Genomic DNA, 11596 nt, shown 5'->3' with positions numbered 1-11596 from the left:
TCTCACGAATTATTTTATTTGAGAAATTTGGTCACTTGTGGCTCTCAGTGATAAATATGTTGAGAAGTTCCCATATGTATAGATGATAATAGTAACTCATATTTACAAAGTTTATAATTTACATTTACCATGTATGTTTACATTTACCATGTATGTTTACGTTTTAATTACAATGATCTTAGGAATGTGGAGGTTGGGGGCTATAGGAGAGCAGCCAGTGGGGAATAAAGTCAAGATTCAGACCAGGTCTTCAATTCCTAAATCTTGTAGTTTTAATTAAATCACATTACCAATGTCCCTAGTTCCAGCATATAAAGTGACTCCAGAGGCGTTAAGAAAGTTCTGGAATAATGTTAAGGGAGTCAATAGCAAACGTACATACTGTATTTTTAGAATGAGACTGATTTACCTTCGGGGCTTTTAATTGCAGTCGTCCATCAGTTTTAAATTTTCAGTGTCTAAATATAAAAACGCAGCAATATAAAAAAAAAGCCAGCTGTTTTCTTACTCAGAGCATGAATTGATGAGTTTATGAATGAGTGAAGTGACAGCAAGACTAAGAATAGTCTAGCCCTTTTCAATCACCTAAGCCATCTATCAATACCTTGGAGAGCTTCCAATTTCAGGTCACCTCCCCCGACCCCCCTCCACCCCATAACATTCTCGGAAAAAGCAAATTTTCAACTGCCAAAGGAAAATGGATACATTAATATCTTCCATGTTTTTCAAAACATTTCGTTTATTTTGCTACTTGAAAACGGTCTTCCCTTTTGCCCCATGTAAAATAAAATTGCTCATGATCTATGGTCCCGTGAGAGCTTATTTAAGGAGCACTGACGGATTTTATTTTCCTTATTAATGTGGCATATTTGCCACGTGTGCAAATGAAAACATCCCTCTCCAATGAGTGCCTAGGAGGAAATCAGCTCTTCCTTCCTCGAAGAGTTTTAATTCATGGGTATAATCTATTTCTTTCTTTCTTTCTTTCTTTTGTTTTATATGTTTTTTGGAGACAGAGTCTCGGATTTTTGTCCAGGCTGGGGTGCAGTGGCATGATCTCGGCTCACTGCAACCTGTGCCTCCCGGGTTCAAGCGATTCTTCTGCCTCAGCCTCCTGAGTAGCTGGGATTACAGTCATGTGCCACCACCCCCGGCTAATCTTTGTATTTTTAGTAGAGAATGGGTTTCGCCATCTTGGCCTGGCGGGTCTCGAACTCCTGACCTCAGGTGATCCACCCGCCTCAGCCTCCCAAAGTGCTAGGATTACAGGCGTGAGCCACCTCGCCCAGCCGGTAGGATCTATTTCTGAAGACAATGTGGAAGCAGAGTGTGGGCCCTCCACAGGTGTAGCGAGGCGGCGTGCTACCGCGAAGAAGGAGGGAAGACGCCTGAGCCCAGCCGGTGCCCTGCTGCCCCTCTGCCTCTTCGGCCACTGGGGCTGTGCAAGCTTCAGCCTTACCAATCCCCGCCGCGCACGCGCGCTCGCTTCCCGCGCGCAACCTCCCACCCCCGCCCTCACTGCACCTGCCAGGTCATAAACCTCTTCCCACCCACTCTCACTCTCTACCCAAGGCTCAGGCTTGTCTCACGTTGATTGGCCAGAGCCCACGAGGGCACGTCCAATCAGCAATCCCCCCTGCGCAACCTATCCCGGTTCTTCCCGCCCCCGCCCCGCCCCGCCCGCCCTCCCGGGTACCTACCGTCTCTGTGACTGGTGCGCGGCCAGGTCACTCAGGGCGGCGGGGGGAGGTGTGCGGGAGTGGGCAGGACGGGTGGGAGGAGGGGAGGGGTGGGAGAAGGCGGGGCTCAGGTGCCTGGCAGCGCGGCCGGGGCCCAGGAAGGGGAGGGGGCGAACGCTGGAGCGAGGCCGGGGCGGGTGAGGAGGGGGTGACGCCGGACACGTCGACAGCGCGAGGGTTCGCGCGTGAGCTGCGCGGGTCGGGCCTGGTACCGAGCTTTCCTGGGGGCTAGCAGGTCGTGGACGCCGGCTCCTGGAGGAGAGCCGGGAGGAGGGAGGTGAAGGTGTCCGCGGCGTCGTCGACGGCGGCGCCGGCCATGGAGGAGACGCAGCCGCCGCCGCAGCCTAAGCTGCCCCTGTGCGACAGCCTCATGATCTGGGTGAGTGCGAGGAGGCGAGAGGGCGAGGGGACCAGGGGGCCGAGGCGAGGAGCCTGGGGCGCCCGGTTCTCCCAGGTGAGCTGGGGCTACCTGCACAGGGTCCCGGCGCGCCCTGCCCTTCTCACCTCGTGCCCTTGACCGAGAGAGTGCCACCTGCGGGTCGACGGGCAGGTGTGTGGGCGCGGGTTGGTGTCCGGGGGTGGGGGTAAAGGAAGCTCTAGGAGCCTAACAGTGGAGGCTCTGGTCTCAACCAGAGGATTCGACCTGCCTGGTGTCCCTAACAGCTGGGATATGAACCAAGCACCCATCCTCTTTTCTCCCCGCTGCCCCATTTTCTCCCCCTGAACGGCGCCCGAGCCCTCCACTTTCTGGATCGCCGACTCTCTTGCCTTGGTCCGCTTGGGCGTGAAGACCCTTTCCGAAACCTAACCCTGCATCCTCAAACTACCTTGCTCTACCTGGACACAGGTGGCCAGGAGGTGGCTGGCTGTTTTAGTTCCCGGACCAATGCTCCTTCAGGACTCTAGAACATCCGATTTTGTAGAAGCCGCTTCAAAGAGATGTTTGTATTTCCCATATGGAGAAAAAGATGTGTTGGGAGTCGGGGGTCGTTTTCCCTTTTTCTCGCTGGCCCTCTCCTCCTCTAAATGGACAGCATTTTCTTTAAAGAAAATGAGTTGACATTTTTCTTTAGGATTTATCTGTGTTTAGGATTTTTGTTAATTTGTGTTGGGTCTGGACAGGCATATCTGTCCCCAGATTGTTCAATATTCCAGTCAGCAAAATGACATCCCACCTCTTAGAGTTACTTAGATATCAGTGCTGGCATTCAGGTGTGGTTCTTAACCCATATTGAGTAAGGATGGTGTTTGATGAGCCACAAGGTGCTGTTGATGATGCTCATCCCAAACCAGTTGTTTAGTTGCGTGTAGGGGAGTGTGTGCAGATGGAATGTAAACAGACGGGATCAGGAGGCTGTAATCGGTTGAGATTCCCTAGTGATCTAATGCATCTAATTCCAAAGAATGAGAAATCTAGGTTTATGGAAATGTGTGAAGCCTATTGGAAATAGCCATAATTTAAAGCATTTACACTTTGTAAGTAAATAAATTTGCTTTTAGTGGAATGCAAATATTTAGGGTTTGTGAGTTAAAAGCAATTAGCTAACTGTTCAGCTGAATTTTCATTTGAAATAGGTATTGGGGTGGAAGTGCTGTATTTAAGACTGTCGTAGAAACAAGGCAACATTACTTTTAATGATTTGTTTTGTTAAAACAGACTAATTAAAGGGTGTATCCGAATCTGCTACATTATTGTAAACCTAATTGACTGAAGTGTTAAGCTTAGTCTTTATGATGTCATTGACTTACATGTGAGGTGGTGGAGAAGCACAGGATTTTCTTTTGTGTTGTAATATTTTAAAATATTATGTGACTGTATCCACTCTTTTAACCAGAATTTATTGACTTCCAGTGTTGAGCTAGGCACTGGGGAGGACCGGAGTGGTAGCCAGAGCTGTGTGTAATTCCAGTGGAAGGTAAAATTCCGTAAAAGCTGCAAATATGTTGTAAACCAAATGATAAGGAATCACAGATAACAGAGTAAAATTGGTCGTTTTCTTCAGTCCTCTCTTGGGCTGCTGAGCACTGTGGAGAAAATTGAATGACCGTGCAAACTGTTGCCTCTACTAATGCTATTACTGTCAAACGCACCTTTTCTCATAACATTGCCCATACTTAAGAATAACCAGACAGTTTCTCTCACATTCCTCTTAGCAAACCTTTATCAGTATTCTACCTGAGCCCCCAACTCTTCTTCCTCTGGGGCAAATGACCACCTCCTTATCCTTGGCTCTGGCTTTAGACTTCATCCCTTCCACCTCTTTTAAAACGTTATTGTATCATTTGTTCCCTTTCTGTATTTACAACTACTTTCTCTCCATTGGCTCCTTTCTCTGTACGTATAAACTTGCTGAAATATTCCCCTTTTTTAACAGAGAACAAAGAGCCACTATTCCATGTTAAAGTCATACTGTATTTCCCCTTTCCTTCACAGTAAAATTTGAGTTGTTTTATTCTCACCCTTTATGCTTCACTCTCATTCAGTCTTCAACCCACTACCCTTGAGTTTCTTTCCTCTAAGACTTTCACTTCATTACCAGTTTGCTAAATCCACTAAGTGTTATATTACCATTTTCTTACTTGATGGTTCCTTTGTGAAATTATCTTGTCTTGGTTCCTGGTTATCTTGTCTGTTGCCTTTTCTTTACCTCTTTAGATGATTTCCAGTGAAGTTTACTGTCTTTTTTTTTAATTAACTAATTATTTTTGCCTTTGCCAGCAACCGCACTGTTGATCTTACCTCACCTACCCGACTTTCTCCAAACTCACCTCAAGCAACAGTTCTTCAAGCCTATCATGCTGCATTGACTTTCTATTTGTTGAAGAAGCTAAGCTGTTTTAATGCATCAGGGATTTTTTTCCCTCTACCTAGAATATTCTCTTTCTAGTTCTTCCAGTGATTGGCTGCTTCCGTCATTCAGGTCTTGGGTCAGATGTTGCTTTTCAGGGACTCTTTGTTACAACCATTTCTAAAGTTTGTCTCCCACCCTTATCCCACTGTAACCTGTTAACCTCTTTCTGTCTTATCTATAACACAGTACTTTCTAAAGTAATCCAGTTGGCTTTTGGGATCAGAGCTCTTACATGACCTATTTTCTGCTCTGTCCCTAGGAGAACACTGACAACTATTGCCAATAAGACACCAAATCAAAGTGGTGATAGTAAATATCATTGCCTTGGTTCTGACCTCAGAGACTAGTGTTTCACCATTAAGTGTGATATAACTTAGTTTTTTATAAATACTTGGGAGTGAATTTTTAACTGGGTCATAGAGGATTGTTGGATTTCAGCAAGTAGAAATCAGTGGAAATTAGTTCTCCAGACACAGGGAAGAGACACTATTAGTAAAACAAATGGTCTCCTTTGGCTATAGATTAAAGGGAGATAGTGGAACACACACATTTGTCATGATAACCCTGGCTCAGAGATAGAAGATTAAAAAAAGTTATGATGGGGCCAAATCATGGAGATAAGACAGTTGGGAATAACTCTTCTTTCAGCGCTAGGAGGAGAATGGAGCCAACATCAACAGAATTAGAGAAGTCATCAAGAAAAGTTAGTTATGTGAAGGAATGCCTCTTGTGGCAATTTTTTAAAAATTGCATTTTATGATTTGGAACTCACCGTCTTAAAATAATTGGCTCTTAGAAATGTTGTACTGCTACTTAGCAGAAAATTCAGGGCAAAAGGGTATAAATGTGGGCATCATTTGCATGTTGGAGGACATGTATGAGAGTTTGAAGAAATGTTTGTATAAAGATAAATTTAATTCTGCTACTTGGTTCTGTGACATTGGAAATTTGTTTAATATCTTTTGACCTTACTTTCACCAATAAAATTAGAAGGTTGGACCAAATATATTTAAATGTTTTTCTTGGTTCTTGCATTCTTTGACAGGCAGATGAAGGAAGGAGTAATAATTAATATATGCCTAAATTTAGAAAATTATTAAAACCTCAATTATTTTTATGAAGATCTTAAAACTCAAAGCAATGGTTGTTTTTTTTGTAATGAGGAGCTGGAGGAGGAGAATATGAAAACAAAGTTGATCCAAGATTGAGTTTTTGTTGGCTGTTGGTTGTGAAAACCCCATTTTCCTTGATTTCTGTGACATTTATGTTAAAGTAGTTTAGGAACAGCATTTCCACATTTCTGATTATTTGTTTTATTTAGAAATATAGAAGAGAGTAAGGTAATTATTTGCCAGAACACTGTGTTTAGCGGTAGACACCTGTGGAAACCCTGTCTGTCCTTTTTGGGTCACTCACTAAAAAGACTTTAGTTAGAAAGAATACATTTTCTTTTGTCTGCTTTGACCTCACTCGCCCCAATAAGCATTTTTTTTTTTTTTTTTTTTGAGGCGAAGTCTCACTCTGTTGCCTAGGCTATAGTGCAGTGGCATGATCTCGGCTCACTGCAACCTCCATCTCCCGGGTTCAAGGGATTCTCCTGCCTCACCCTCCCTAGTAGCTGGGATTACAGGCATGTGCCACCACACCCGGCTAATTTTTGCATTTTTAGTAGAGACAGGGTTTCACCATGTTGGCCAGACTGGTCTCGAACTCCTGACCTCAAGTGATCCACCTGCCTCGGCCTCCCAAACTGCTGGAATTACAGGCATGAGCCACTGCGCCCAGCCTCCCCACTAAGCTTTTTAATTAATTCACTGTTCTTGGTTGTAAGCCTTTTAATTGAGTGAAATCAAATTACATTCTGTTTTCTAATTTATTTTGCAGCTATTTTAAGAACTTCTCAGAGACACTCCAATGTCCATGGCAGGAAGGAGGGGAAATTGATTTTAATCTGAACATAGTGGTCATGGAGGTAGTCCCTTAGCATGTGTACCTCTTATTTTGCCTAGTATTCTGTGCCTCTGAAATTGTCCTTTTAAAATCATGAATTGTGTCAATTTTGTAAAAAGTTAATGATGTAACTTCTAAGTTACACATTAAAAGTTAATGTTTAAGTTGGAAGGGCTGAAAAGTGGAAGTCACAGTTTATTTTCCTTTTAAAGATGCCCTAATTCTTGGAGTTTCTCTTCCCTGTACATCCACCCAGTTGCAAAATCCTTCTTATTTTGTATTTTAAATATTCCATTAATTCATCATGTCCTCTCTGATTCCCTCTACTCAATTTTTGTCATCAGAGCCATTGCAGGAACCTTCTAACCTTCTAACTGGTCTGCCTGACTCAGGCATAAAGCTACTCTGTGTCACTATCTGCTCTCCAAAATATGCCAAAGAATGTCACTCTTCCTTATTACTTTTCAGTGATTTTTCATCACCCAGAGCAGTGGTTCTCCAAAATTGACATATTTAAGAATCAGTTGGGGATTTTCTTATTTAATATGTCTAGAGATTCTGATACATATTGTTTCTAGGCTCTATACTTGGAGAAACCCTGACTGATAGCTAATGTGCTAACAGCTGTTGAGCTTATGCCACATGCCAGGCCCTGATATAGGTATATTTGCTATTTCACTTAATTCCCCAACCATCTTGTGAGGTAGAAACTACTCTACTGTTTCCTATTATGTAGATAATGCCATTAAGTGTAAAATAAGTCCAGGCTTCTTGTCATGGCCCTTTGGAGTCCTGTCTCTTTAACCCTGTTGGTTGTCACCCCTTCCCCAGCCTTCTTTGCACTGCAAATGCAGTGATACTGAACTGCATGTTCCCTAAAAATAATATCTCTTCTCATGTATCTGTACTTTTATCATATTCCTATTTCCTGAAGCTTTTTTTCCTTGACTATTTCTTTACTTAGAAAATATGCTACTCTTCCCTCTAGACCTTCCATTCAGAAATCATCTCCGAGAAGCCTTTCCTAAATACAAGCCCTAATTAGATTAGTTGACACCCATTTTTTGCAGAACATTTTGTGCATACTGTAATCATGGGACTTACCATATTGTCTAGAAATGATTTATGTCTCTTCCTCCTCTCCTTAACTTTTGACTGAAGCTTTAAGGGTAGAAACCTGGTGATTTTCCTTTGTAGCCCCATCATGTACCACAGTGTCTCACATAGCGTAGGAGCTTAGTAAAGTGTCTCTGTGTGTTTTGAAAATGACTGGCTAGGTTTAGTTTGCTGTTATCATTCATCTGTGTTGTGTTAGATAATGGAGGTCTGAATCTCCAATTGCCAACTCTGAAAATGCACAGAACCATTAAAAGTGAATTATGGCGGGAGAGAATTTTATTGGATTAAGATAGTTAAATGGTAAACTAAGAAATTATTAGTGAACAGTGAAATGGGTGAGTATGTGTGGGAAAAGAGAATCATAGTATATTTAACTTAAGGTGTTTATAGGTTGAGATTACCTTTCTAGAAAGTTTATGATCCATTTTAGCCCTGATGTAATTTGCTTTCTAAATTTTTTTCTATCTCATATTTGCTTATTGTAAAAAGAGGTTATTATTCCACTTCTCTTCAATATATACATGAATATTTAACAGATATATGTGAAAAGTTAGTATACCTAAAGCCAAAATAGATAGAAACAACTTGACGTGATAGATAGGGCTTGATTCTTCAAGACGTAAGGCCAATTTTTAGATAGGAAACAGAAGTCCTGTCTTATTTCAGAGCTCATGGATAAACTGTGAGTAGCTTTAGACTTGACATTTCTAGCCTTTGTTTTTCTATCAAATGATATGAGTGAAATTTTAAGTTGCAAATATTGGGTTATCTTTAAGTTCTTTTTCTGATGTTCTGCTAAATATAGACAAAACACAAGACTAGAGTTATATACCTGGTTTTGTATTATTCCAAATTATGTATTACTTATGCATGGCATCAATATGTTCTAATGTCCTAGGCATGATTTTGTGAAATGTTTAGTTTATTTTTATAAAGTTACACAGCCATAAAGATATATTAGCATAGTTCCATTTGTTTGTCTGGGTCTACATTTAAACAAAACCGGACCATGTTTTTTTTTTTTGTTTTTTTTAGCTGTTTTCAATTTATGTTTGCATTTTGTAATGCTACCTTGTAGGTATAAAGAAGCAGTAAGATCATTTGCTTTATGTCATTTTAGCTGCAGACATTCCATACTGCCTCACCTTGTCAAGATGTCAAACAGCTGACTAGTGGAGTTGCCATGGCACAAGTTCTTCATCAAATGTGAGTAGTGGTCAGACTCTCCCTGAAAAGCATTGTAAACCCAATACATACCAAGGAAGAAAACTTGGACTTGAATTCCAAAGGTTGTTGCAACTTTATCTTACCCAGTGACATATTCAGGAATATGGCACCAAGGCATTCTTGCAGCTAGGGAACAAAAAGTTTACCACCTCATTATTCCTGGCTTGTTCATAGAGATACATCTTAACTGGATATGTGATCAGGATTCTTATTTATTCAAGTTAACTTATTTTAAACTTGTTATGAGCATGTTCACACTATTTTAAAACTATAAAAGAAACAAGTTAATGATACAATTGCTTATGGTGTTTTCTTTGGTTGTACTGTTGTCATTTTAAGGTATCCGTGCATGGAGATTATTATCTTAAAAATTATTGAAGCATAAAATATTGGATTTTGAAAAAATTTTTAAAGAATTAAATTTTAAAATGTATTTCTGAATTAATAGTAGTTTATGAGTTCACCAATAATGAAATGAGGAATGAATGAAATTTGAAGTCACAGGTACTGGGAAACTTTAATAAAGTGGTTGTGTTTAGGCTGGACCCATTTTATGTAATCATATAATATCAAAAGTTTCTAAATCCATTTTTCCCCTAATATTTGCCAACATTGTGTAAGGGTTAGGGTTACAGTCTATAATATGAGCTGCACCCTAAGTAGGACAAACAAGGCCAATTCTGCACTCACAATTTATTAATTAATAATTATAACAACTTTATATTAGCTTACTTTGAGACCAGAATCCTATCTCGTCTTCACTGTTTTATAGTCAGATTATTTGTCACCATCATCTTGTAAAGATTTGCCATGATTTACATTGAAAACCCTTTAGATGGGTTAACAAAAATCCTATGCCTGTCTTAGAAAAACAATTAAAATGATATAAAAATCCTACTTGTTTAGAATCTTCAAAATGATCTCTTGCGAATAGACTGATTTAATGGTTAATTTATGATTAATACTTTAAAAGACAAACTTAACTAACATGTTAACTTTTGAGGAGGTTGACAGTTATTGTAAAATATACCTTACTCCCATTCTGTCTTAAAAATATTTCTTAAATGTTTGATTGGCCGGGTGCGGTGGCTCAAGCCTGTAATCCCAGCACTTCGGGAGGCCGAGGAGGGCGAATCACAAGGTCAGGAGATCGAGACCATCCTGGCTAACATGGTGAAACGCCGTCTCTACTAAAAATACAAAAAATTAGCCAGGCATGGTGGCGGGCGCCTGTAGTCCCAGCTACTCGGGAGGCTGAGGCAGGAGAATGGCGTGAACCTGGGAGGCGGAGCTCGCAGTGAGCCGAGATCCTGCCACTGCACTCCAGCCTGGGCGACAGAGCAAGACTCCGTCTCAAAAAACAAAAAACAAATAAACAAAATTTTATTTATATCTTAATTGATTTTGAAATGATTTAATTCATCAGAGCCAAACATTCTGGACATAGTTCTTTTCTCATGATTTGAGAAAGTCATCATTGTTTTTTGTCACTAGAATTTATGCCTTGGCTTCTTCTCATCATGCTATGTTGTGAATATTGGTGTAGATGCAGCAACATTGTGGTTGGTATGAATGTAAGGCTGGTATGCATTCACTCATTTCAACAGTCCCATTCAGAGCTGTCCTTTCTATATGTTTTGGTGGGCTTTGGTAGCTTTATGCCAGAATACAATCAAAAGAAACCTGTTTTTACCATGATGTGATGCATATAGCTCTTTGACCTCCTATGCTCTAGCACTGGACCTGATGTTTGGAGTAGAGTCAGTAAATTTTAGCTAATTTTTCCACGGTCTGTTGGATTATGCTGTTAATGCTGATCTTCCCTCTCTGTGCTTTTTCTTTATTTCTTCTTTCTTTTGTCTGTAACAGTCTTCTAAGAGCTTTTCTGCAGTAACAATAAAATAGTCAATCAGAAATTCTCTGTCATCATTAACAAATGGCCAGTGCCCTAAAATTAACCCTAAATATCTCTCTCTTTCTCTCTCGTTCTCTCTTTGCTTCATTCACTTGATTTTATATGTTCTTAGGTGTCTGAGCCTCCTTATCATCCAGGGGCTACTTTTTATTTATTTTCTTTTTAAACTCCTTTCCAGTTTTGGAACTTTTCAGAAGTCTGGATCCTGGATAGTGAGACATAAAGCATACATTTTTCCTTAGTTGGACCAGTATGTCCTATTCCGATTAAAAGGTTAATTTTACCATATGTCTTTGAACATTTCAAAGCACTTTAAATATGTTACAATTTTTTTTTTTTTTTTTTTTGAGATGGAGTCTTGCTCTGTCACCTAGGCTGGAATGCAGTGGTACGATCACGGCCCACTGCAACCTCTGCCTACCGGGTTCAAGTGATTCTCCTGCCTCAGCCTCCTCAGTAGCTGGGATTACAGGCGCATGCCACCACGCCTGGCTAATTTTTGTATTGTTAGGAGAGATGGGGTTTCACCATGTTGGTCAGGCAGGTCTTAAACTCCTGACCTCATGATCCGCCCACCTTGGCCTCCCAAAGTGCTGGGATTACAGGCGTGAGCCACCGCGCCCAGCTCAAATATGTTATAATTTTTAACATATTGCATTGATGACTATTGTGGCTGACATCGTGTCACATCAAAATTGTTACTGAAGGTAAGAAGAGAAATTCTGCTTTTTAAGGAAGCAGCAAAATTTAACCAATAGTTTTTTTCTATTTACTTGAGGCAGATATTTTTCCAA

The 11596-nt window shown here is 40.8% G+C and overlaps 1 protein-coding gene across 2 annotated transcripts in view; it reads left to right on the top strand.

The window, feature by feature from the left end:
• Positions 1–1827: 1827 nt before the first annotated feature.
• Positions 1828–11596, top strand: part of HOOK1 (hook microtubule tethering protein 1) — a 61302-nt gene continuing 51533 nt past the window's right edge. The window contains exons 1-2 of one of the 2 annotated variants that reach the window (XM_004025882.5): positions 1828–2118; positions 8781–8866. In XM_004025882.5, the coding sequence (XP_004025931.3) occupies positions 2056–2118; positions 8781–8866 (149 nt within the window). In that variant the 5' untranslated portion in view covers positions 1828–2055. Of the gene's footprint in view, positions 2119–3630; positions 3656–8780; positions 8867–11596 lie in introns of those variants that run through there. The other variant, XM_004025883.5, reaches the window with a different exon arrangement.

The sequence above is a fragment of the Gorilla gorilla genome, chromosome 1 (genome assembly GCF_029281585.2).
Source record: "Gorilla gorilla gorilla isolate KB3781 chromosome 1, NHGRI_mGorGor1-v2.1_pri, whole genome shotgun sequence".
Lineage (NCBI taxonomy): Eukaryota > Metazoa > Chordata > Mammalia > Primates > Hominidae > Gorilla > Gorilla gorilla.
The sequence above is the reverse complement of the archived record's forward strand: the minus strand, read 5'-3'. Positions and strand labels throughout refer to the sequence as shown.